Source organism: Lynx canadensis, chromosome B1 (assembly GCF_007474595.2).
Source record: "Lynx canadensis isolate LIC74 chromosome B1, mLynCan4.pri.v2, whole genome shotgun sequence".
Classification (NCBI taxonomy): Eukaryota; Metazoa; Chordata; class Mammalia; order Carnivora; family Felidae; genus Lynx; species Lynx canadensis.
This window is the reverse complement of record NC_044306.2, coordinates 204,174,928-204,201,022: the sequence shown is the minus strand read 5'-3', so window position 1 is coordinate 204,201,022 and position 26,095 is coordinate 204,174,928. Positions and strand designations below refer to the sequence as shown.

The 26,095-nt window shown below is 49.4% G+C and overlaps 1 protein-coding gene across 5 annotated transcripts in view; it reads left to right on the top strand.

Annotated features, from left to right (window-relative positions):
- Nucleotides 1-26,095, top strand: part of FAM193A (family with sequence similarity 193 member A) — a 164,698-nt gene that overhangs the window by 128,403 nt on the left and 10,200 nt on the right. For all 5 annotated transcript variants that reach the window (XM_032593022.1, XM_030314349.1, XM_030314350.1 and 2 more), the window contains 7 exons: nt 9,747-9,945; nt 10,867-11,139; nt 12,360-12,642; nt 13,527-13,710; nt 14,710-14,940; nt 17,294-18,125; nt 26,014-26,095. In XM_032593022.1, coding sequence (XP_032448913.1) covers nt 9,747-9,945; nt 10,867-11,139; nt 12,360-12,642; nt 13,527-13,710; nt 14,710-14,940; nt 17,294-18,125; nt 26,014-26,095 — 2,084 coding nt within the window. The remainder of the gene's footprint in view (nt 1-9,746; nt 9,946-10,866; nt 11,140-12,359; nt 12,643-13,526; nt 13,711-14,709; nt 14,941-17,293; nt 18,126-26,013) is intronic.

The window sequence follows — 26,095 nt, the reverse complement described above, 5'->3', positions numbered from 1 at the left end:
GATGTCTCCTTTTATCGTAATCTCGTAAGCTCTCAGAATTTTGAATGTTCACGGTTGTAAGAACAATCACAAAAGTCGTGATGTATTCCTTCAGAATTAACTAGAATGTAAAGAGTTTCCCAGGTGATATTGGCATAACGAGTTATCCTTGGGTGCTGCACAGATAGCTCTTCTCACCAAGACCTAGTTCGGTTCTTTACTTACGGCGCCCTGGGCCCTGGCTCTTTTTCCTAACATTGTATGGGTAAAATACTGAGTACGCATGAGTCTTCTGACCCTAGCGGGGCTCTCCGGTATCTGAAATGATTATGCTCTCTATGTGCAAAAATTAAGGACTTGTCGAAATACACAGACTTAAGGAGGAATCCTGAGCGCACCACAGGAGGAAGTCCCAGCGTCAGGTGGTGGTTGAGGGGTGGCTGGCGGGCACACGGGAAAGGGCATCCCAGAAACTGGCTGTGCTGCAAGCTTGTTCAGAGAAAGAGCGGGCATCTAGAAGAAGTTCGATTTTCATGTATTTCTTCTCAGAGAACACCATGCTTCTATTTGAGTAGCTTAGGCTTTGCAGAGAAATTCTTAGGTTGGTTTCATTCTTTGTACCTTAGATAGCTTTGCCTCCTTAGCTATTTTGAACTTAGCTTTATTGACTCTTCTAAATTCTGATTTTTGGTTTCCTTTTCTATCAGTTATTCTGGTTCAAGATTAGTTTTAATCAAAAATAAAATTTTCCCCAAACTACAGACTTATGATTTAAAACCGTGATTCTTAACTGGGAGAAGGGAGGAGAACGCAGGGTGGAAGGGGCTTTTTCAAACAGCACACACATTTTCTCCCTGCAAGGGCGTCTGCCGTGAAGTGGGGTGTGTGTAGCCCACCAGTGGGCTTTGTTTTCTGGGGAGGGGCACGGGTAGGAGAGTGACAACCACTGATTCAGAGTAAAGTAGAATCAGTTTGTTACGTTTTGTTGTGATAAGTAATTGGTAACTACCCAGGTTTATGCTTAAATTTTGTTCGATTGGGTATCTCTCAGTTTGACATTGAGTGATGGCTTTATTAGTAAAATGATTTGAAATCGCATTTTCAGGTGTATATTCAAAGCCAGCCTGTTTTCACAGTCGCCTAGTCTACATAGCCTCTTTCTCTCTGGTTGAATATATGAGGTGGGGAAGCTATCCACTCTGTTTTTCCCTGGATAGAACTGCTGTCTAGTCCCTAGGAACCACCCCTAGAAATAGAGTGCAGTGAAGCTGATTATTCCCCAGAGGCTGCTGGGACACTCCAGTTAAAAACGGATATTTTTCCCCCCAACTTTTGGCCTTTTCTCACAGCATTATAAGTAGTCCCTAAAATGGTAAAAGAGAAGAAAAATATTTTGGGGGAGCATCATCTGTATATAAAATCTATTTATCTAATACCTTTTCAATTTTAATCTAGTAGATAGACGTGATGAAGGATTCATAGGTAGAAGGGCAAATACAGAGGACGAGCTGTTAAGCTTCATTTCAGTCACTGTGCTGTGAACGTCAAGACTATTCAGTGATGCACGTAAAATACATTAACTGGATGCCGTTTTTATTTAGAAAAATGAGATGCATTTGGCAAAATACTTCAATTGTAGCTGATAAAAAGACGTTTGTTTCTCTAACAAGCTAGCGTTGTCACTTGCAAGGTCTTCCAAAATTAGTTTGTATTCCTTGAGTTAGTTTGACTTCAGCGAATGCTGTGAATACACGTGTAGCTAATGCATAACGTGTTCACAACCCCATAGGAGTTGGTAGAAGCCCCTTCTAGAGAGTTCACACACTTGTTCAGTTACATCAGAGCAAGCGTGTTCAGAGGATGTCCCCGTGTCACTGGGAGGCAGAGGTGGGCACTGAACGTGGAGGAGGGCGGCTGTGCTCACGGGGCTCTTCTGCTTCCCTGTTGGTGTTCGCGGGGCCGTTAGGGATCTTTACTCTGGTAAAGGGGCATCCGTCAGCATTAAGCCTTCGTGTCATTATAGTTGTAATTCTTTTAATTCATACTGTGGCCGTTGTGGGTAAATATTTAGCACCTAAAACGCTTGGGATGAGTAGTGTAGAAAGTTTATTTGTTTGAACTTAGGAAAACTTGAAGATGGTTTCTGGTTTTCAAATGTCTTTGTACCAGTGATACATGTATCTTATATGCTGAGATCGAAGTCATTTCAAAGTTAAATGTAGTTGCAGGAGGAAAAGGCAGTAAGGAAATTCTAGACAAAAATTAAAACTATATGACAGGGAGTTTCATTAGCAATGAAATATTTGCGGATTTCGCAGCCTTCTTTTTGGTACTGATTTCTGCTTTAATTCCCTTGTGGTCTGAGAGCAGACATCGTATGACTTTTACTCTCTCGAATTTGTTGAAGTGTGCTTTGTGGCCCAGAATGTGGGCTGTCTTGGTGAGTGTGGCCTTGAGAATTTGCATATTCTGCAGTTGGTGGATGAAGTCGGCTACAGACATCCGTTAGGTGCTGTTGACTGATGGTGCTGTTGAGTTCAACGATGTCCTTCCTGACCTGCTGCTGGATCTGTCCGCTCCTGACAGAGGGGTGGGTGTCCGAGCCTCCCGACTACGGGCGGGTTCTCCTCTTCCTCCTGCAGTCCTGTTGGTTTTTGTCTTGCGTAGCTGGGCGCTGTGTTGTTAGGTGCTCACATGTTCAGGATTGTTACGTGTTCTGGGGGGATTAGCCCTTCTGTATCATTATGTACTGCCCTACTTTATCCCTGAGAATCTTCCTTGCTCTGAGGGCTGACCTGTCTGAAATTAACACAGCTCCTCCAGTTTTTCATTTACATTAGCAGGGCGTCTCTTTCTCCATTTCTTTACTTCTAACTTAAAGCGGTCTTTGTACTTCCAGTAGGTTTCTTGCAGACACACGTAGATGGGTCTTGTTTTTTAATATACTCTGAATACAGTTTCTGTCATTTCATTGGTATATTTAGACTAGCCACATTTAAAGTGATTTTTGATGTTTTGGGTTAAGAGTAACCATTTTCCGATTCTCTGTTCATTACCAGAGGCTTCTTTTTTGCCTTCCCCACTTTTAATTTTTTGATTCTAGTTTAGCTCTTCTCTTTAGCGTACCGATGATACTTTTTTAAAAAATTGGCAGTTGTATTAGAATATACATTTTACCTCATCTAAGTCCTCCTTCAAAGAACTGCGCTGCTTCGTGTTGATATAGGTACCTTTTCATGGAGTGGTTGTTCCCAGCCCTTCCCTCCCATCCCTTGTGACAGTGCTGTATTGTTTTCCCTTATCTGTTTATTAATCACCCAGTGCATTGTTACTGCTAATGCTTAAGCAAAGTTATCTTTTTTTAAAAAAAATTTTTTTTTTCAACGTTTATTTATTTTTGGGACAGAGAGAGACAGAGCATGAACGGGGGAGGGGCAGAGAGAGAGGGAGACACAGAATCAGAAACAGGCTCCAGGCTCCGAGCCATCAGCCCAGAGCCTGACGCGGGGCTCGAACTCCCGGACCGCGAGATCGTGACCTGGCTGAAGTTGGACGCTTAACCGACTGCGCCACCCAGGCGCCCCAAGCAAAGTTATCTTTTAGATCAATGAATGATGCAAAATAAGTTTATCTCACTTATATTTATTTCTTCCCCATTCCCTTCCTTTCTTTATGCAGATCCACGTTTCTGACCTGTATCATTTTCCTGCTGCCTGAAGAAAATCTTATAACGTTCCTTGTAGGGCAGGTCTGCTGGCGATGAGTTCCCTCAGTTTTTGTTTGTCTGAGGAGGTCTTTATGTCTCCTTCCCTTTTCAAGGATAATTTCGTTGGAATCAGAATTCTAGGTTGGCGGGGTTTTTTCTTTCAACACTTTAAGCAAATTTCACTCTACTTTTCCCTTGCATGGTTTCTGATGAGATGTCCTCTTTAATTCTCTTCCTTATTCTTAGAGGTGCAGGGATCCCTCCCCCTCTCTTCTCCCTCCCCCTCCTCTTTCCTTCCTTTCCCCACGCCTCCCCTCCCTTTCCCCAGGCTGCTTTCAAGGTTTTCTTTTTGTCTTTGGTTTCCTTCATTTTGATAATATAAAATGCCTAGGTGTAGATTTGGGGGTGTGTTTTTTTCTGTTTGGTGTTCTCTGAGCATCCTGGATCTGTGGTTCATTGTCTTTTGTTAATCTTGGAATGTTCTCAGCCATTATTCCTTCAGGTATTTCTTGTGTCTTTTATCTGCCTTCTTCTGGTATTCTAGTTCCTGTTTGTTGTATCTTTTGAAATTGTCACACACTTCTTGGATGTGTTGCTCTGGTTTTGGTCGGTGGTGGCGGTGGTTTTTTTGGTTTGGGTTTTTTTTGATTCTTGTTTCTTTTTGCATTTCAGTTTGAGAAGTTTCTATTGACAGATCTGGAAGGTCACTGACTCTTTACTTGGCCGCGTCCCGTCCACTGATGATCACTTCATCAGAAGCATTCTTCATTTCTCTTGCACTGTCTTTGTGCCTGGCTTGTTCTATTCTTCTGCAGTTTCCTTCTCACTGCTCACGTTACCTGTTTGTTCTCGCATGTTGTGTGCTTTTTCCACTCAAGCCTTCACCACGTTAGTCATTTTAAATCTCTGTCTGATGATACCCAACCCTTTCATCTTCTATGTCCCTCGTCTGCCCCTGGCCTGCCGCCCTGCTTTGTGCGTCCGCCCCAGTCTGTCCCGAGAACCCCTTTTGCATCCGCCTTCCAGTTATGTGACTCTCTGGTGTGTCTAACCTGCCACTTCAGTTTGACGTATTAATTCCATCTGTGGTTCTGATTTGTAAGCTTTCATTAGTTTATTTATTTATTAAAAAAATTTTTTTTTAATGTTTATTTTTGAGAGAGACAGAGACAGAGCGTGAGTGGGGGAGGGGACAGAGAGAGAGAGACACACACACAGAATCGGAAGCAGGCTCCAGGCTCCAAGCTGTCAGCACAGAGCCCGATGTGGGGCTCAAACTCACGAGCTGCGAGATCATGACCTGAGCCGAAGTCAGACGCTCAACCGACTGAGCCACCCAGGCGCCCCTTGTTAATTTATTTTTAAAATACGTTAGCAACTTTTTATGTTCTCTTGTTCCTTGGTCATGTTTTCTTTCATCTTTTCTTTCTTTAAGCATTTTACAGATAGTTCTGTGTTTGAATGAAACCTTGAGGATCTAAATCTGGGTGTTTGGTTGCTCCTGTGGATGTGTTGTTTCCTATATGTGTAGTGATTTTTTTTTATGGGGTCATGTTTTGTTCAACCTACCCGGTGAGAACAGCAAGGCCCTAAGTAGGGGAAGACCCCTGGGACCCTTGAACTCCTCCTGGCAGTCTCCAGCTCTCCTGCCTCCCGCGGGACCACAGACTTGTCTCCCGTCACCATGACGACGGTGCATGTGCCCTCAAGGAAGCCATCCCGTCCCCACACGTTTTCACTCTGTGAAAGAGTCCCCTTGATTTCTCTGTGGCTCAGCACCTTGTTACAAAGGTGTTTGGTGCCATTTTTCTGGGAGCTAGAGTGTCATGTCCCCCTTACTGGACACAGTGCAAGCAGAGGGGGACCACACAGCCTCTCAGAGAAGAATGTCTGTGAGCTGGCAGGCTGCACCCCCTGCTCCTTCACAGAGCAGGCCCGGCCTGCTGGCCTCCATGGCCCAGGAGCAGAGGGCCATGACTGCAGAGCTGGGCTCAGAAGAAGCCCAAGGCTTCCAGCTCTAAATGTTGCATAGTTTCCATCTGGAAACGGTGTTCTGAAACAGACATTGTGCTAGGAAAGGGCCTAGTAATGGAGATAGAGTGAGGTCTTGAAGTCTCACTGGGAGCGTGAGGAATAGTCAGAAATGGTCACCATATCCTGGCCCTCAGTGAGTTCAGTATGAGTGGAGCCTGGCAAGGTGGCTCCCATGTGGCTCTGGGCCCTGTACATCTGTCCCCTCCCTCACTGGGTTACTTTAGCACAACCACTGCAAAAGCGATGAAACCAGACATGGAGCAGGTCTGAGGTCAGGTTGGAATTTGAGGAAGAAAAAAGCTATATGGAACACAGGGACAGAAACAGATTGCCATTGGGGGTCCTACAGTGATTAAAAAAAAAATTTTTTTTTTAACGTTTATTGATTACTGAGAGACAGAGAATGAGCAGGGGAGGGGCAGAGAGGGAGACACAGAATCCGAAGCAGGCTCCAGGCTCTGAGCTGTCAGCACAGAGCCCTATGTGGGGCTCGAACCCACAAACCGTGAGATCATGACCTGAGCCGAAGTCGGACACCCAACCGACTGAGCCACCCAGGCGCCCCTGTGATTTTTTATCTGTATTTTGTTTCAGAGGCTGTATTCAATTCTTCTGGCCTGAGAAATAGCAAGACCGAAACAAAGGTGGTGATTTGGCCTCTTTACTGTCTCTGGCAGGAATGTTGAAGAACCATAGTAAGAAGAAACAATAGTCACTCATCCCGCTTCCCGCTCACTGGGGCGTAACTGCAATCCCTTTCTGTTTGAGTGCTTAGTGTTGGCAGCTGCTCTCACGCGTGGGTGCACAGACTCGGTCTTTTGCGCTGTTGGCTAGTTGTGTTCAGCAACCATGTTGACGGAATCTGGGTTGGAAGTGGGTTGGTGTGCAGTACGACTGGGTCTCCTGGCTCCCGCAGAAACCCGGAAGGTGTTTAGAAGGCATCTGTCATGTGTGTTTGTCAGAGCTCTCAATTAAAAGAAAAAAATGTTACTTTCCTGTAAATCACTTTTGTGTCAAAGTGGAGAACAGTTGAAAACTTCTGTTAATTGAAGCCGTGTGGATTTGTACAAAGAGCGAAATAAATCAGTGTTGTAATTCAACAGCATTATCCACATGTTGAGAGACTAATTTTATGCTTAAATCAGTGGTGTACCTGAGCCGGCAGTTGTACTTGGCCCCGCAGTCGGTCTAGTTGACAGAAGCCGGTTTTTGTCCTAAAGGAAACCCACGTCTGTTGAGGCTTAGCTGTCTTGTGGGAGAGCATTCCCATAAACGCAGCTTGTTTGTGGGGACCACCTGCTCCCTTGGTCTCTACAACTGGACTTCCTGTTCTGAGTAAATGGGCTTCTGAAGAAGTATGTGAATTGAATTGAATTGAAGTTTTCAGTTATTTCAGCTTTATAGTTGTGTTCCCATTCCTTCTAAATTAAACTCTGTTCAGCCTTTATTGAACATCCGGTATGTGCCAGGCCCTGTGCTACATGCTAGCAAAACAGAAACAGGTGAGCCATGGCCCCTGTTTTTCAGGATCTCCGAAGCTAAAGACAAAGACAGAATCAAATCCAAACCTCGGAATGCCATGGCACACCTTACCAGGGGTTGTACATGCAGAGTAGGAAGGTCACCCTGGCGAGGGAGGGCTGCTGACTGAGCCCATGGGGTGGTTTTGCAGAGGAGGTGAGGCTGGCTAGGGTTTGGAAGGGTGAGCATGAGCTCTCTGGACACAGGCGGGCAGCAGCGAGGCTCTCAGCCAGGCTCCCTCGAGGGGAAGTCTGTCTGCTCTCAGCCGTGGGTCAGGAGGGTCTCGGGAAGTAGCGAGGAGCTTCGGGGCCCGGACGTGCTGTGGCTGTGCAGAGCTGCCCGCCAGGCCTTCTCAAAGCAGCCGTGCCGCCTGCGGAGCCAGCTGGCTTCCACCTGTCGGGCTCTCTGCCCCTTAGCAGAAGGTCTTCGAAACTGAGAAACTTCCTTCCCGTCGATTCCTCCTCGGCAAAGCAGCTCTTAGTTTATCACGACTTTGTGAAAACTGGGGTCTGTAGAAGTACGGCTTTCTTGGTCTCCTCACTCTTCGCCCATGGGGCTCCCCTGACGGAACAGCTGGGTTAGGCTCCTGCCTTGGCCCCGGGCATCCAGACCTGTTTCTTCCCGTTTGACAGCCCGAGGGTCCACTCCTTCCCCACCCTGCACCTCCACCTCCCTGAGCCTGTTCCAGGCCAACGAGTGTGCTGAGCCACCTGAGCAGCGTGATGCCCACTTCCTGTTGGTACCCAGGGTGGGCGGCGTGGCCGGGGGCAGGGCGGGGTTGCTCTGTGTCTAAGGACCAGTCTCACCAAGTGGTGACCGTCCACCTCAGCCATCTGTGTGCTGCACAGCGACACCCCCCGTCCAGCTTAATTCTTACCACAACCCTCGGAGGTAGGTATTTCCAAATGACAGATGAGAAAACTAAAGCACAAAAAGATTGAGTAATTTGCCTGAGGTCACACAGCTAGTAAAAGGGAGAGCTGGCGTCCAGACCCATCAGGCTGTGCAGCCCGAAGACTGAGAACAGGACTGGTGTTTCCGACCAGCCGTGTCACTGACCACGCCTCCTGGGAACTGTGGTCTCTGGCTCCTGCTCGGGTAGCTGCAGCGAATGTCCCGATGGCCCCAGAACCCCTCCTCTCCGTCTCTACCGCCACTGCCTCCTCATCTCTTGGACCCTGACTGGCTGCTCCCTGCGGTGCCCTCTCCCCTTCCAGGCAGAGGCCATGCAGACACGTCTCTGCTTTGGCTCCTGCAGCCTGTCTTGCTGTGGGGCAGTTGTCTGTGGATGTGGACTGTCCCTGTGCTGTCCCCATTCCCTCCTAAGCTCTGCCCTAGTCAGGCCCTGAGGGCTTTGTCCGACCTCCTGGGGAGGGAAAGCTGTGTGCTGGCACCAGCAAGGTGCGGGGGCAGCAGGGCCAGGACCCGCCTGAAGGAGGGCAGAAGTTAAACCAGCAGACCACAAGGAAGTCTTGAGTCATAGCCATAGTAAGCTCTAAGTGGGAAAACTGGATTTTAGGTGTGTTGCCTGGGAAGGCCCACCTTGGTCTTGGGTGCTGGGTGGTGAGGGCAAAGGTAGTGATGAGTTCTTGGAGGAAGGGATGTTTAGGCTGAGGCCTAAAGGATGAATGGAAGTCAGCGAGGTTGTGAGCTGAGGTTAGGATGTTCTAGAACCTGGGTGCAGCACAGGCAAAGCTCAGGGTCAAAGAGGAGATTGGATTTGAGGGCCAAAGGAAGGCCTGTGTGTCAGGGGCTTGGTAAACAGGAGGGCCAGGCCAGGCCATGTTACAGACTTGCCATTTTCTCTTAAGAGCGGCGGGAAGACATTGGCATGTCCCCAGCGAGGGAGTGCCTCGCTCTCAAAAGCTCACTCTGGCTGCCGGGAGGGAAAGGACTGGAAGGAGGCTGGGTGGGAGATGCAGGGGCTGCCTCTGCGCAGGAGGAGGGGTGTGGGGGGGGGGGAGCCAGGGGAGTGTGCAGCCAGCCACCCGCCCTCTGTGCCCCGGCAGGGCCTGGGCGTGCTTCCGGGCTCACGTGAAATCCATAGTTCCTCAGACGTGCCTGCACTTCGCCCAGGTGTGAGCCAGTAGTTTAGGACTTTCACCATTTTTCATTAGTGATCCCAAAGTTGGCTTTTTAGCAGTGATCCTGGAAATGCCAGATGAAGCTGAGCCCCAGGAGCAGCTCGTACGCAAGCGAGCCCCACGGAGACGGTGCCGCGGGAGGAGTGCCGTACGTTGCTGAGTGGTCTCAGGTCTATTTGGTAGATTCCCGGAGACGCCAGTTGCTTTTAAAACCTACGCCTGGTTCACATGTGACCGATCGTGCACGGCGTGACAGCCAACCAAGTAAGCGCTCCGCGAGAAGCGTTCAGCCCGGGACGCCTGCCCACAGCGAGCGCGTCCCCACAGGGTTTTCAGTCACGGTTTGTCTGCTTGTAGTTTAACTACGTAGGTAAAAACAGAATATTAATTTTGATATGTGATTAGAACATTTTTTTTTGTAGGCTTTACCGCCAGCACCTGTTCAGAATCACACAAATAAGCATCAGGTATTCAATGCATCTCTTCAAGACCATATTTATCCAAGCTGTTTTGGGAATACTCCAGAGTGGAATAGTTCTAAATTTATAAGTCTTTGGGGATCAGAAGTGATGAATGATAAGAACTGGAATCCTGGCACTTTCTTGCCAGATACAATTTCTGGTAAGGAACTCGTTAAAACTTTCTTAAAGGTTTAAAATGACCTGAGCTGGGTGGATCGCCGTCTGTTGCCTCGGTCCCCCAGTAGAAGCCCTGGGCTAGTCGGGCCCCGCCTTTGTCGCTAGTGGGAGGCCCCTCGGCCCCGTCCCGCTGCAGCCGCCCACATCTGCCGCCAGCCAGGGCCCTGCGCACCAGCGGGGTTTCTGCCACCCCAGCGCTGCCCGGCGTCTCGTCTCCAGGCTTCAGTGTTTGGCCTCTGGTTCTCGAGCAGTGATCACAACTAGCCCTCAACCCAGTGCACAGGGGTCTTGCAGCAGCACCACCGTCGACTTGAATGCTGTGACTTACGTTCCTTTTCTCTGTTTCTGTATTGATATTGACCCTACGTGGGGCCTGCCCCCTCTCAGCTCCCTCCTCCCAGCGCTCAGCTGCTGAGCCGCAGCTGTTACTCCAGTTGTAGGGAAAGGTGCACCCGAAGAGGGGCTGGCTGCACCCTTAGCTCTGTCTTCACGTGGTTAGAGCCCTTGGTGGCCCCACACCCAGCCCCCGCATGTGCTCAGAAAAGCACGCTAGACTTGACATCTGTGCTTGGAAAGGATTTCTAGCTGTGTGACCTTGGGCAAGTTGCTTAGCCTCTCTGAGCCTCAGTTTCTCTGTCTTTAGGATGGGAATGATAGCACCAAGCTCAGAACGTAGCTTTAAGACATTAAGTAAAACCGCTTTGGGAAAGCACCTAGCACAGGAATTGGCACATAGTAGGTGCTCAATACGTTTTTTCCTAGATGAAAACTCGTTGTCTAGCATCACCCCGTGTGACCCCAGCCTCTGTAGCGGCCCCAGTGCTAGGAGTTCTGTTGGCAGACGTCCCGTAGGTGTTGGTTATGTGTTCCTCAGGAGCCTTAATTCTCGCATTCTTCTCTGAAGGGGGTGACATGCTAGGGCCAGCGCTGTCCGAACCCAGGCCCGAAGCCCTCCCGCCTCCGCCCAGCGACGAGGCGCCCACCGTGTCGGAGAGCAAGGAGAAAAAAAGTGCCGCCAAACAGAAGTGCTTATACAATTTCCAAGACGCCTTCCTGGAGGCGAACAAAGTCGTGATGGCCACATCGTCCGCCACCTCCTCCGTATCCTGCACAGCCACCACCGTGCAGTCAAGCAACAGCCAGTTCAAAGTGTCATCCAAGAGGCCTCCCTCCCTAGGTAAGGCCCGCCCAGCGCCTCTGTAATTGCCTCTTCCTTGGCACGGCCAGAGGCCCAGGTGTGGTGGTAGCCCTGGAAAGTGCTGGCAGGCAGAGGGCACTTCCCTGCGAGTCTGATTCGCATGTTGCTGCCCCACCAACTTCCTCCGGGGCCTTGCCACGCGGTCTTGCCTTTCTTTTCTGTTCCTGTAGTTGTGAGAGAGGAAGGGGTCACTGCTTTCTGAGCATGAGAAGGAATTTGTCCTTTAAAAGCAGAAGCCTGGTGGAGAGGGTGTTGGTGGGGCTGCGGGCCGGGCTGCGGCCCAGCCCCCGTGCTGCCTAGATGGCTCCACGCTGTGGTGTGAGCACAAGCAGAGGGGAGCTGGAAGCAGAGGTCAGAGGCACGTAGGAGCTGGCTCCCAGGGCCCTCGCTAGCATCAGAAAGAATAATAGGATAGATTATAGCACGTACAGTCAGGAGTCATCCGCGTGTTCAGAGAAGGGAGGAGGGCGAGGCAGCTCTTTGACAGACAGACACTCACCGCTGCTCCGTGGTAGACATGACAGAGAAGGCCACCGTGCAGCCTTCAGGGTGACTGTCAGTCCGGGTGAGCACCCTCGGTGGTCGTGACAAACAGCGGGTGTTCGCCTGGGGAATGCAGTATCCCCGGAATCCGGCAGACCACCCCCTGCACACTGGTCAGAGGCGACCTCCCCGTCAGGGCACGGGCTGACGCTAGGGGCCTCTTGTGCGATCATGCAGGAAGGATCCGTCATGCCCGGAGCATGTCTGCTAACTCTGACGTGCCACCGTAAGCCCATGCTGGTGGGCAGCTGTCCTCAACTCAGAAAATGCAGTGTTGCAGGAGGAGAAAAGTTGACAAGGGGCTGGGTTGGGGGGCATGGGGGACGGGATGAGAATGTCACATGGACGGTGTATCTTTGCTGTGGTCACACAGCGAAGTGTCCTGTCCTCCAGGGTTTGTGCTGACGTGTTTAGAGGTGCACGCAGGCTCCATGTGTTAAGCCAAAAAAGTGTGTGGCTCAACACCCACACGTGTGACAACACGTTCAGTGTGGTGAATCCAGGTGAGGGGTATGTGGGTCGTCTTCGTAACTGTGCCTTCACAGTCTCTATAGAGCTTCGAACATCTTCACACGAAAAGGTTGAGAAAAGGTTTAGTGAACAGAAACTAACCTAGTGCAGCGTCCTCGATGACCCTTCTGCGTCTCCACACGCAGGCGAGGTGTTCCACGGCGTCAGCAAGGAGGACCACAGACACGCGGTGCCGGCCGCCCCGAGGAACAGCCCCACGGGCCTGGCGCCGCTCCCCGCCCTCGCCCCTGCCGCCCTCGCCCCTGCCTCCTCGCCTCACCTCGCAAGTCTCGCAGCCCCGTCCTTCCCCAGCACCGCGGCCACGTCCCCCGGGTTTGTGGACACGCGCAAGAGCTTCTGTCCTGCTCCCGGAGCCCCCCCGCCCCCCACCACAGACGGCTCCCTCAGCGCCCCCCCCAGCGTCTGCAGGTGAGCCTGGGGCCCGCCCCGGCGATCTGTTCCTGGGCATGTGCGGCTGAACGGCCAGGGAAAGATGGACAGGGGCGTGCCCAGCAGAGGCCGTGGGACGAGGGGAGGACACTGGTCGCATCTGTAGTCCTCAGAGCTGGGGCCACCAGGGATCGGTGTGCAGACCACCATCTAGCCACCAGCTGCTTCACGGGGGAGAGGGGTCGGGGGTACCTGGGTGTTTTTTAAGTTGTTATACATTCAGTGAAGAATGATACAACAGCTTTAAAAAAAAATTTTGTTTTAATGTTTATTTTTGAGACAAGGGGGCGGGGGGAGGGGGAGCAGAAGGAGAGAGAGACACAGAATCCGAAGCAGGTTCCAGGCTCTGAGATGTCAGCACAGAGCCTGGTGCGGGGCTCGAACTCACAGACTGCGAGATCATGACCTGAGCCGAAGTCAGATGCTCGACCGACTGAGCCACCCAGGCGCCCCAAACAACAGTTTTAAAAAAAAAAAAAAAAAAAAAAGATGATTTGGGGAGCACTTAGATGGCTCAGTCAATTGAGCGTCTGACTCTTGATCTCAGTTTGGGTCTTGATCTCAGGGTGGTGAGTTCAAGCCCCAAGTTGGGCTCTGCACTGGGCAGGAAGCCTACTTAAAAAAAATAAAAAGATGATTTGTGTTGTGTTTGAATTTGCCTATGTGAAGCCATCCCCACACAACCTCCACCGTCCGCCCCATGAAGCGGTGGCAGGAGGGACAGTGCAGAAAGAGACTGAGTGTGCCCTCCCAAGATTATGTGCCTGCCCACACCACCTTTCCTGTGTGGCTCCTGGTGTCCGGGCAGCACCCTGCTCCCCATACAGCTGGCGGCTGGTAACCGCCTATGTGTGGTTTCACAGTGACCCCGACTGCGAGGGGCACCGCTGTGAGAACGGCGTGTATGACCCGCAGCAAGACGACGGGGACGAGAGCGCTGACGAGGACAGCTGCTCCGAGCACAGCTCCAGCACCTCGACCTCCACCAACCAGAAGGAGGGCAAGTACTGTGACTGCTGCTACTGTGAGTTCTTCGGGCACGGCGGGGTAAGTGTCCCCGGGGGCGAGTTCCTGGGGGGCCGGCACATCCTGGGGCAGCGGCGCGCGGCGCGGCCACACTGTGTGTAGAGCCCCAGGCGCAGTGTGAGGAGAACCAAGGGATGGTCCGGAGTCGTGGCTCGCCCTGTAGGTTGCACTCACCCTAAGGAGGTGATGAAGATACCTGCCCAGAGATGTAGCTCTAAGGATTACTGCATTTTTGCATTTGTTTGTGAGTTTTAAAACAATTGATGAGCTAGGGGCCTACTGAACAGCTGGCCGTGGAACCGTTGGGTCTGGGCTGTGCACAGCCGTGTGGTGGGGGTGCTCGCTGTGCGCGGTGTGCACGTGGGATTCCTGTTGCCGGGATACAGGGGATGTTGATGCACATACACACGTACACCTCCTTCCAGAAGGGTCTGTCTGTACAAGCAGACGTCAGCCGTGGTGCCTTGGGGGGGGCTGGGAGAAAAAGCAGCGACTGGTATTTTGCTCTTTTTCCACTTTTGTTCTGTCTGCATTTGCTCAGTGGGCACACGTGTGTTTAGTGTCAGGAAGAAATTTTGGCAGTGGGATTGAGGGCAGTTTTCTTTTTTCCTTTTGATGCTACACAAGAAACTACCAAATGGATGAAAAGACTGTATAAACACTATTGACTTGAAAAGATAATCACTGTATCCTGTAAGAAGTACATTAACCCGTACATGTGGGTTCTTTTTCCTTTTTCAGTTTAAAAATACCTGTTCGTGTACATAGTTGGTCTTACGTTACCGCATTTTTCATGAACATGTGAAGGTTGACAGGGTCTGTGCTAGAACTGGTCTGGGGGTAACTGTGGTAGGTTTCCCTTTTTGCCACCATTTGTTTATCTTATTTTTCACAATGAACGCTTATTACCTGACAAATAAGGAAAAGTTTACTTCTAGGGATATGTGCTGGAATTGGCAGTATTCAGAGTCATGAAAACATGAAGCTTAATTGAGTTATGTTCTCATTTAATTGCCTTAGCCTCCGGCTGCTCCAACAAGTAGGAATTATGCAGAAATGAGGGAGAAGCTTCGTTTGCGGCTGACCAAGAGGAAAGAGGAACAGCCTAAGAAAGCGGACCAGCTCTCCGAGAGGGAGGGTGTGGTTGACCATCGCAGGGTGGAGGACCTTCTGCGGTTCATAAACAGCTCCGAGCCCAAGCCAGTGAGCAGCACCCGAGCCGCCAAGCGAGCCAGGCACAAGCAGAGAAAGGTGAGCGCGCCACAAGGTGCTGCCGGGGGTGGCGGGCGGGCCTCGGGGCCCCATGCCCACCATGCCGCCACAAGGGCCCCGGACCGTCTCTGTGTCCGTGGCAGGAGCCGGGCAGAAGCCCTATGTTGTATTTCCAGGACGCAGCTTCCCCTTTTTAAAGTCACAGGTTTGTCAGTGGATCTAAAGCAGGCCTTTGGGTCCCTATGCCCAGCGGGGGCGCCGCAGCAGACCCACGACCTCTGTCTGTGAAAGAGCCTTCCTTCCCAGGGAGGTTGAGGAAGGAGCCCCTGGCTGGGAGTCAAAGGTGGTTTGCGGTGGGCTTTGGGAGACTGCGGGGGAAAAAAGTTACTTCGACATGCGGCTGGGACAGGGCTCTTGGCACAGTGACATCCTTGGGACCTAGTCCGAGGGCTCCTCCCGTCCCCTCGCTCCTCGTCCCCCAGCTGGCAGAGGACAATCAGGCAGAGCCATCCCGGAAGAGGGCAGGCACGTGGCATCGGAGCCCCGGGTGGAAGAGTGGGATGGAGGGCCGTCGCGGGCAGCCCTGGGCACCTCACTGCAGGGCGTGTGCATGGGCTGTCGCGAAAGCAAGCGTCTGCCGTGACTACACGGGTTGGGCCAGCGGAGGACACAACGTGCAGAGACTGTCCACTAGCACTTCCTCTTAGTGCTGCAAGTGAGGGCACGGGCCGCGTCTGCCCTTCTGTGTGCCTCAGCGCCCTGGGGCCAGGCCCATGCCAAGGCCATCCTGGTTCCGGCCTCCTACAGAGGCAGACCGTGGCAGATGGATCCGGGCTGTGCAGAGGGAACCTGGAAGGGCGCAGGCTCTGACAGCAGGAGGGGTGGCGGCTTCGGGAAGAGGCCAGGCACCTGCGAGGTCCCACAGAGACAGAGTAGAAACCTCCCCCACGTGTGTCAAAGTGGGCCACCCAGCAGGAGCCCTGTTGGGCTCCACGGCCCCAGGCGAGGTGGAGTTGAGGGGCTCTGAGGAGAAGCCTGCTCTGCACCCGAGGAGCCCGGGGTCTGCCGAGCCCCACTAGGGCGGGGCAGTGAGACGTATTCCCCACCAGGAGTGTTCCACCAGGGCCCACTCATCCCGTGTCCTCTGTACCCAGCACCCCGTCTTCCAGAGCGGCTCGCAGACCTGCTTTGCGTCTGGCTGACGGGCTGGTTGTTGAAGGCACCGTGTACCTGGTTTTGAGTTCCCTATAGATTCTGTCTTGTGGCAGATTTACCCCCCGACCTGCTGAAGGGGGCGCCCTGCTCCTAGACGCTGGGGATACCTGTCCAAAGTAGCACCCACAGGGGCCACTCCGGGAGCTGCCTGTGGCTGCTTGCCGTGTTAATAGGTGGAACCAGGATTTTAAATAAGTTTTACCTGAATTGTCCAATTAAGTTTTTTTAAAAATCTGTCATCAAATTTTTAACATGATTTTATGTTGAAGTTTTTCACAATTACAAGTAAATTGTCTCTTAAAAATATTGCCTACTGAGATGTTGTGAAAAATCACGTAAACCCAGAAGGACTTGTAAATGCAGGTGTGTTTGCCAAAGTTTGTTACTGGAGCCCAGGGATGCAGAGAGCCCCGCCTCTCGCTCTTCACGGCTTCTGTTTGTTGTCAGAGCAGAAGGAAGAGTTTGTGCCGAGGCTCCTGGACTGTGTCTCACCAGTGAAGCACGGTCTTCGCCAGGCGTGAATATTAACGTGACGCCACGCTGGAGGGCAGAAATAGCCAACGTCTGTTTGCCGTGTGACGTGGAATATATTAGCATGCCATTGGCTCTGTGACCCTGGTGAAAACATGTTGAGGCCTTTGTTCGTCTGCTAGGGTGGGAAAAAGGAGTTGCAGGTTTTTCAGTGCAGCGCGCACTTCTGACATGTGGATCCACCGGCTCGCCCGCAGAGGCGCACTTGCCCAGCTGTGGTGGCAGGGGCACGGCCGTTAAACCGCCATGTGATCGGTGTGCGAGGCTGGTTCTCATCCAGACGTCACGCCCCAGCGGGAGGCCGGCACAGGGCAGGGGCACCGCAGCTGCCTTGACCTGTTTTATAAAAGTGCCCAGCCACAAGCTCAGAGGCCGTAAGGAATTGTTTGCTAAGTGGCCCCCGCCACCACTACCGCCTCCAGTAAAGTAATGAGTGTATATACCTGGGTAGAAAGATTAAGTCTCATGATTCCAGAGAGTAAAGTAATTTGGGGTGAGTGTGTTTTAAGCTTTGGGCTTATTATATATCCCCTTTCGGAGTTTACGTTCTTATTATATAAATTCGTTTTAAAGTTAATTGTTTTGTGTGCGTCTTCATGTTTAGAACACTTGCTGTTGTCTTAAGTTGCCTCTTTCCCCACGGCAGCTGGAAGAGAAGGCGCGCCTGGAAGCAGAGGCCCGGGCCCGGGAGCACCTGCACCTCCGGGAGGAGCAGCGGCGGCAGGAGGAGGAGGAGGAGTTTCAGCGGCTTCAGGAGCTTCAGAAGCTGAGGGCTGTGAAAAAGAAGAAGAAGGAGAGGCCAAGCAAAGACTGTCCCAAGTTGGACATCCTTGCTAGAAACTTCCAGGCAGCAGCAGAGTCTGTACCTAACTCTGAAAACATGCACAATGGCTCACTAGAGCAAATGGAAGAACCAGAGACCTCACCTCACTCCCCTTCCAGACACGGGGACCACTCAGAGCCTGGGCCGGGGCCGGGGGCCGACGGCGACGCCACCGACCCCATGGACGCCAGAGACTCCAAGCTCCTCCTCCCGAAGGAGGTCGGCGGGAAGCAGCAGGAGCCGCTGTCTTTTCTCCTTGACATCATGCATCAGCACAAGGAGGGGAGTGGCAAGCAAAAGCTCAAGCAGACCAGCAAGGCCAGCAGCGAGCCGGCAAGAAGGCCGGCCGAGCCCCCCAAGGCCTCCGAGAGCCAGCCCAGACCCCGGCCCCAGACTGAGTCGAAGGCAAAAGTCCTGGACCTCACTTCCCTGGCAGAGCAGAAAAGAGAGGAGAGGAAAGTCAACAGTAACAACAATAACAAAAAGCAGCTGAACCACGTCAAGGAAGAAAGGTTGAATCTGGCCCCCCAGGAGCCTGCCTCCCCCAGCGAGCACCCTCAGGACAGCAAGCTGGTGCCCGCAGACTCTCCTCAGCCCAAGGGCAAGAGCAAGAAAAACAGGAAGAAGAAAGGAGACAGAGTCAGCAGCTCAATCGGTAAATACGGAGCTGGGGGGGGGGGGCGGGGGGGAGTGTGGCTGGTGCCCCCTGTCCAGGGTGCTACCTTGTCCCTCCTGGCTTGTGCTTCTCGTGGCTTTGTCACTGCAGTGAGAGACAGTGGCCATTGTTTGCTTTTGTTAGTTTGAAATAATTATAGATGGACAGAATTCCCCTACACTCTGATTCCCCAAAATCAGTGTGTTACCACATTGGTTTTGTCTGTCTTTTTCCCTCTTCTGTTGTTTTTCTGAAGCAAAGGAGAGAAATTTCAAACATGAAGCCCCTTTACCTTTAAATACTTCACTGTGGGGGCGCCTGGGTGGCGCAGTCGGTTAAGCGTCCGACTTCAGCCAGGTCACGATCTCGCGGTCCGTGAGTTCGAGCCCCGCGTCGGGCTCTGGGCTGATGGCTCAGAGCCTGGAGCCTGTTTCCGATTCTGTGTCTCCCTCTCTCTCTGCCCCTCCCCCGTTCATGCTCTGTCTCTCTCTCTGTCCCAAAAATAAATAAAAAACGTTGGAAAAAAAAATTTTTTCTAAATAAATAAATAAATAAATAAATAAATAAATAAATAAATAAATACTTCACTGTGTATTTCCTCGAAACAAGGATACTCTCTCACAAAACCACAACACAGTTATCAAAATTAAGAAATTAACACTAGTACAATACCGTGACCTAATTATATAGGCCTTAACTCCTGAAGACGGAGCATTGAGAGGGTCCTCAGTGTGGTTTGCATTTCCATTTTTCTCTAATTACGGTGAGGTCATGTTTTTAAGAGCAGTTTGTCTCTTTTTTGTGAATTTTCTATTCTTTATTTTTTTCTCACTTTATAATTAGGTTTTCGGTCTTCTTATTTCCGTGTTTAATAAGAGTTTTTCACGTTAGACATACTAGCCTTTTAATGTGTTACATACTGCAGATACGTACGTGCTCCCAGTTCACAGGTTGTCTTCAGCCTTGCGGAAGTGTTCTCTGTCACTTTTATATAGTCAGTTCGTTGATCTCCTGTTGCCTCTGGATTTTAAATTTTTTTTTTTTTTCAACATTTATTTATTTTTGGGACAGAGAGAGACAGAGCATGAACGGGGGAGGGGCAGAGAGAGAGGGAGACACAGAATCGGAAACAGGCTCCAGGCTCTGAGCCGTCAGCCCAGAGCCCGATGTGGGGCTCGAACTCACGGACCGCGAGATCGTGACCTGGCTGAAGTCGGACGCTTAACCGACTGCGCCACCCAGGCGCCCCGCCTCTGGATTTTAATTTTTAATTTTTTTTTTTTTTCAACGTTTATTTATTTTTGGGACAGAGAGAGACAGAGCATGAACGGGGGAGGGGCAGAGAGAGAGGGAGACACAGAATGGGAAACAGGCTCCAGGCTCTGAGCCATCAGCCCAGAGCCTGACGCGGGGCTCGAACTCACAGACCGTGAGATCGTGACCTGGCTGAAGTCGGACGCTTAACCGACTGCGCCACCCAGGCGCCCCCCGCCTCTGGATTTTAAATAACAGTCAGAAAGCGTCCCTCTAGCACAAAGGTGGAAGAGGGGTGTGCCTGTGTCTTGTAGCATTTGTGTGGTTCCGCCTTTTTCACGTAGTGCCTGATACATTGGAGTTTGTTCTTGTGTATCCTGTGAGGCTTGGGTCCAGTATATGCTCTTTCTTTAAATGGTTAGCCTGCTGGCCCAGCATCAGGCATTAAAAATTCGTCCTGGGGTGCCTGGTGGCTCAGCCGGTTAAACATCCGACTTTGGCTCAGGTCATGATCTCATGGTTTGTGGGTTCGAGCCCCACGTCGGGCTCTGTGCTGACAGCTCGGAGCCTGGAGGCTGCTTCGGATTCTGTGTCTCCCTCTCTCTCTGCCCCTCCCCCTCTCACGCTCTGTCTCTCAAAAATAAACATTAATTTTTTTTTTTTTTTTTTTTAGTTAAAAAAAAAAAATTCATCCTGCCCCAGTGATTCAGGACATCTCCTTTGCGCCACACTAAATTTCTACTCTGGAATTTCTGTTCTTTTCTGCTTTGCTTTGTCGTGTGCTGTTGCCGCACTGAGTTAGTTATTTGGGGAGCCCTGTGTGTTTCAGTGAGGCCTCTCCTCATAGGTGTTTTCCAGCATTGTCCTGGCTGTTTATTCCTCTCTGTGCTTCCGTGTGGACTTCAGTGTCCACGTGCTGGGGCCATACAAAAAGCTTTGTTGGTATCTTTATTGGAGTTGCATTAAATTTATTCATTAGTTTAGGGGAGAATTGATGCCTCTCTGAATTGATTGCCCTTTCCAGATGTAGGAGTGTTTCTCCACTCGTTCACGTCCACTTTTGTGGCTTTTAGGAATGTTCTGAAATTTCTCTCGTAGATTGTCCACATTTCTTATTGAGTTTCTTGCTCACTACGTATTCGATCTTCCTCGTTTGCAATGTCATTGTGGGACTCCTCACCGTTATGTCTTCTCGCTCTGTGCTTTATGTGCATTAGCCACTAGTCACAGTCACCACTGAGCACGGGGAATGTGGCTGCTCCAAGTGGAGGGTGTTGTAGTGCAAACATACAGTGATCTTGAAAGCCTTGTATGAAAAGAATGAGTATGAATACAAAATACAACAGTGTAACTTTTGTACTGATTACAGGTGGAAATGATCGTCTTTTGGCTATATTTTAATTGAACGAAATGTATGTTACTAAAATTAATTCTACCTATTTTTAATTTTGCTATTGTGGCTGCCAGAAAATCTTAAATTATATTTGTGGCTCACATCATATTTCTGTTGGATAGTGCTGCTCTGAGTGGTTGTTTGTGTACACAAAAGCTATTGATTTTTGTATATTAACTTTATGTCTTCTGTCTTACTGAATCATTTTATTGTTTGAGTGTTATTGTTGATTCTCTAGGGTTCTCCAGCTGTTCTATCGTATATATACAAATAGAGAAAGCTTTATTCCAACTTTCCCAAGTCTTACCCTCCCAGGGTTTGATTGTATCATTCTCAATCTTAACAGAAATGTCTGGTGTTTCCACATTAAGTCAGATTCTGGCTTTAGGGTAAGGTTTATATATCTTACCATTTTGAGAAAATATGCAATGAGTCCTACTTTTATGGAGTGGTTTTTTTTTAATCAGGAATGGGTGTTGAATTTGGTGAAAGATTTTCTGGAATCTGTGGACATAAATATGATTTTTCTTCTTATACCTATTATATTATTAGGTTTCCTAATGTTGAAGCAGGCTTGGATTCCTGGAATGAAGCCCATTTGCTTGTAGTATATTGTATTCTTTAGTTTTGGGTTCTGTTTGCTATGATTTTAGTTAGCATTTTCATACCAATATTGATAAGAGATACAGGTCTGTAACTTTTTTTTTCTCCTGCTTCCTGTATTAGCTTTGGCTACTAGTATCATATTTCATAAAGAAATGTAAAAAATTAGGGTTTCTTGTTTGTTTTTCATTTTCAGTGTTCTAGAACAATTCACCCTGCATTGAGACTATCAAAGCTTTCAAGTTCTGAGAGAAAAACTCCTATGCAGCCCTTTGGGCCTGGTGCTTTTTTATGGGCTAGGTCCTTGATAATTTTGTCTCTTTTCTGAGAAAGATAGAAATGGAAATTAGTTTATTTGGCATTGCTGTTTCTAATGAGGTTAATTTTAGTAAACTGTATTCACATAGTAAATTATTTTTTCAGCTAGGTTTTCCGACTTATTTACGTAGATGTGTGCAAAGTACCTTATTTTTAAAAATTTATTTTCAATGGCTATTTTCCTCATCATTATTTATGTTTTCTCCCCATTCTGTTTCATTCATTAGTTAATAGTTTGTCTATTTTGGGGACGCCTGGCTGGCTCAGTTGGTAGAGCATGTGACTCTTGATCTCAGTCAGGGTCATTGAGTTCAAGTCCCATATTGGGTGTGGAGCCTATTTAAAAAAAAAATAGTTTGTTTTGTTACCTTTTTTTTTAGCCAGCCTCTTGATTTATTAAATAGGTTTACTGTTGTTCTAATACCTCATGAATTTCTGCTTTTTATCTTTATTTTCTTCCTGTGCTTTCCTTTATTTTCTTGATTATTTCCCAACTTTTTGATTTGGGAATTGAGTTCATTTGTTTTCATTCCACCATTTGTCTTGATCAAAGTATTAAGTGCTTCAGATTTTTCTCTGATCATTCCTTTAAATATATTTCATAGTCTGATAATGTTTCCATTTTGGTTTTTTTGTTTGTTTTTAAGAAATTCAGTAATTTCTTTGTTTTTATCCCTCATTCACTAGTAGTGTAATAGGTGACTTTTAGGTTTTTGGGTGGGAGAATTGTTTTTGTATGTTTAATAATTTCTAGGTTTTCTGCATTGTGATCAGAGTTTGTTGTTTGTAATATTTTTGTTTTGTGGAATTTACAGGTATTTTTTTGTGACTGTTCCATATATACTTCAGATAAAAGTGTATTTTTTCTGTTATCATGGGGAAAATTGAATATGTATCTCCCATCATGTATCGATGAGTTACAGTAAGGGTTAGGTCTTCTGTATCCCATACTTGTTTTTTGTGCTCTTGACCTGTCTTTTCTTATTTATTATTAATGAGTTTCTATGTTGTATTTCTTGTAGTTTTGCCTTATAGAGGTGGTGTTTGTGTTATTTGGTGCACTATAAATAACTACATATGTCGTATAACTATATATATAATTATATGACTGTAATCGCTAACTACAATATCTTCTTAGTGAATTGTGGTTTTTAGTCCTGAAAAACATCCTTCTGTTGTGTTTTTGTGCTTTTGGCTTGGATTCTACTTTAGTTAAGATGGTGATCGTTGCCCTTGTTTTGTCTCCATTCACCTGGCGGGGCCCCTCTGTGCTAACCCCTTTCTGAGTCACTTAGTGTTAGCTCATTCTCTGATTTTAGGTAGCACAAATCTGAGTCTTGCTTTGTGAGCCAAATGGAAACTCTTATCTACAGGTGAGTTTAAGCCCATTCCCATGTATTATTACTGTGTGCTTTGTGTCGGCTCTGATTACAGTTTATAATTCCTCTGTGTATTTTATACTTACTGTTTCTTTTTCTATGTGATGTGTTTCCTTAGCTTTTATTTGTAAAAAATCATTGGTTTTCACGACACTTGGCAGTCTTGTCTGAGTGCGTTCCTCCACACCTGCACGTCTAGTGCCCCGTCCTTGCTTTCCTTCCACTGCTGGCTCCACGGGAAGCGCTCAGACACCCATTTATTGCCGGGGCAACAGTCTGTGAGCCGATCCCATTCTTTCCATTTCGCAGTCCCTTCTCTTCCCGGTTTCAGCCGCGTTATTTCCGCTGTGTCAGACACACAGTACTCATAGGTCCACAGCTGATTACATTCCGTGCTTGTGCTGGTCCTCCTGTGAGGTTTTCCCAGCCCTCCTGTGGTTGGGTGGAGCTTGCTCTTGGGCACGTGTCCCCAAGCAAGGGTCAGGGGCACAGAATTCTCTGAGCTTTGGCAAAGCAGAACATTTCCTGCACTCTTAATGATGAACAGACAGCCTGGCTGGATATGAAATACTTGGGTCATACTTTCCACTCTGATTAATATAGCTTTGTTGTGAAAAACGTCTTTGTGGTACTGAAGCTGGTCATGGTTCTCTTTTTTCCCTTATACCAAGATGTGCAATACTGATTATTAGTTCTAATCAGAAGAAAAGAATATAAGAAATTTGCTTTATTGGGATACCTGGGTGGCACAGTTGGTTAACCATTCAGCTCTTGATTTCGACTCAGGTCACCATCTCATGGTTTGGGAGATCAAGCCCCTCATCGGGCTCTGCGCTATTAACCCGAGCTTGGGAGTCTGTCTCTCTCTCTCTCTCCTCTCTCTCTGCCCCTCCCCCTGCTTGCGAGAGCGCTGCACTCAAATGAAATAAACATTTTTCCCAAATGAAATAAACATTTTTTTTTAAAGGAAAAAAAGAAATTGCTTTAGTAAGACAGCTTTCCTAGCAGATGCACCTGCTCTGTCTGCTTTTGTGGTCGTTCCTCTTCTAGAACTGTTAATGGAATGACTATTGATTAGAGATTGTTCCTACCTTTAGACTTCACTTTCATTGTATCTGTAAACACCCCTGGGGCTCCTGGGTGGCCCAGTTGATTGAGCTTCCTACTGTTGAACTCAGCTCAGGTCTTGACCTCCGGGGTCCTGAGTTCAAGCCCCTATTGGGCTCTGCACTGGGCATGAAGCCTACTTTAACAAAACAAACAAACTAACAAACAGAAAAACCCTCCTGCCCCATCTTGCTCTTCCTCATACATCGGTGTTGCCTTGAACAGGGCGTCAGCGAGTTGAGTCGGCAGCCAGACGAGTGAGGTCTTCTCGATGTCCAGACAGAGCCCTGGTCAGAGTAGTCTTTGTGGCTGGGGAGGGACGGACTGGGCCGTGGAAGCCAGGCAGCTGTGACTGGGCGTGTTGTGAGGATGACTGTGCCGGCTAGTGAAGGTCAGCACTGAAGCAGTGGCAGTGGATGGAGATGGGGGAGTCCCTGACTTTTCACAGAGCGCTTGCCCAGCACCTAGAGAGTGTGACGTATGGGCAAGGGGGGATGGGAGGCTCACTGTCAGGAAAGGAGCAGGCTTGCAGCAGAGTATGGGGACCCACTGTTGCCTGTATTGGGGGTCAGACGCCCGAAGGCGTGTGTTTGCAGGAGGTAGCTTTATAAGCGTGGAACTCAGGAAAGCCGTCTGGGGCAGGGGTGGAGGTTTGGTGGTGTCGGTATCCAGGTGGAAGGAGGGATTGGGGGAGTTGTGGAGGAGGAAGGCTGAGAGTAGGAGGGCCTGGGTCCGGCAGGGGCAGGGGGCTGTCTGTGCAGGAGGGGCTGTGGTCACGCAGGTCCCGACAGGGAAGCTCTTCCCTGCCGTTTCTGTGAGCTCACGGATGTGAGGGCGCTCTGCCTGGTGGCAGAGGTCGTCAGTGGTGCTAGCTGCTTACACAGGGGAACCATGTCTTGTGCTGCTGTGGAAGTGCCCCAGTGAGGGGGGAAAAGGTGTGTCTGTTTGTTAAAGATTATGAAAAATTGCCCCATGCCAAAGTCTGCAGGGAGGCGGACACTCTGCACCCTGCTCTGATGGGGCTGGCTGTTGTGCCCGCACTGATGGTCCCACGCGAGGCCCAGACAGGGCCCAGGAAGTGCCCGGCATCCCACAGGTACCAGATGGGGTGGGCAGAGCAGAAGCGAGAAGTTGAAACCCTCAAACTGGCTGAGATTCCAGGAGATGGAATAGTCCCAAATCATTAGCCTCCCTGCTTTCCTAACTGTTTTCAAATTGGGTGATTTAACTGCAAAGTGAAGAAGCAGCCTTGCATTTTTATTGGAACAGCCTGAAAAGTTTTTGATGATGTTTCTGGGATGTTGCATATGTAAACCAAGTGTCTGGGAGAGCCATCTTCCTGTAGAGGTTGATGTCTGGGACCGGGGTACAATTGTGCCCTCTTACTGTGAGGGACAGCGTTTTCCTCCCCTTCATGCTGCCCTCTGGGCAGCTTCTCTATTCACTAGTGCACTCCTGCCCCCAGTAGGGACTTAGGGCAGCCTCTGGGCTCACAAGCACTTGGGTTTGCAAGAGTCTTCCGAAGGGCTCTCCCATCATGGAGATGTGTCAATTAAAGACCGGTCCCTTGGGGATCGGGTGTCAGCACATGGGCCTCTTCTGGAGGGACCTGAAGCGACAGCTGCTTTGCTCCGCAACCACGTGAGTTCCCCGATGTCCAGGTTGGACCTGGATGTCCACAAGCACGTGGGACTCAGCTGCCCTCTTTTGGCTGTTTGTGAAATCTCATCTTGGAGAACATTTTCGGTTTGCGAAGCTGTTAAGGTTAAGTAGCGTAAAGCCACATGGTTTCTTCTCTTGTAATGCGACTTGCCTTGTTGCTTCCGTTTGACAGATGATGTCTTTCTGCCTAAAGATATCGACCTAGACAGCGTGGACATGGACGAGACCGAGAGGGAAGTGGAGTATTTCAAAAG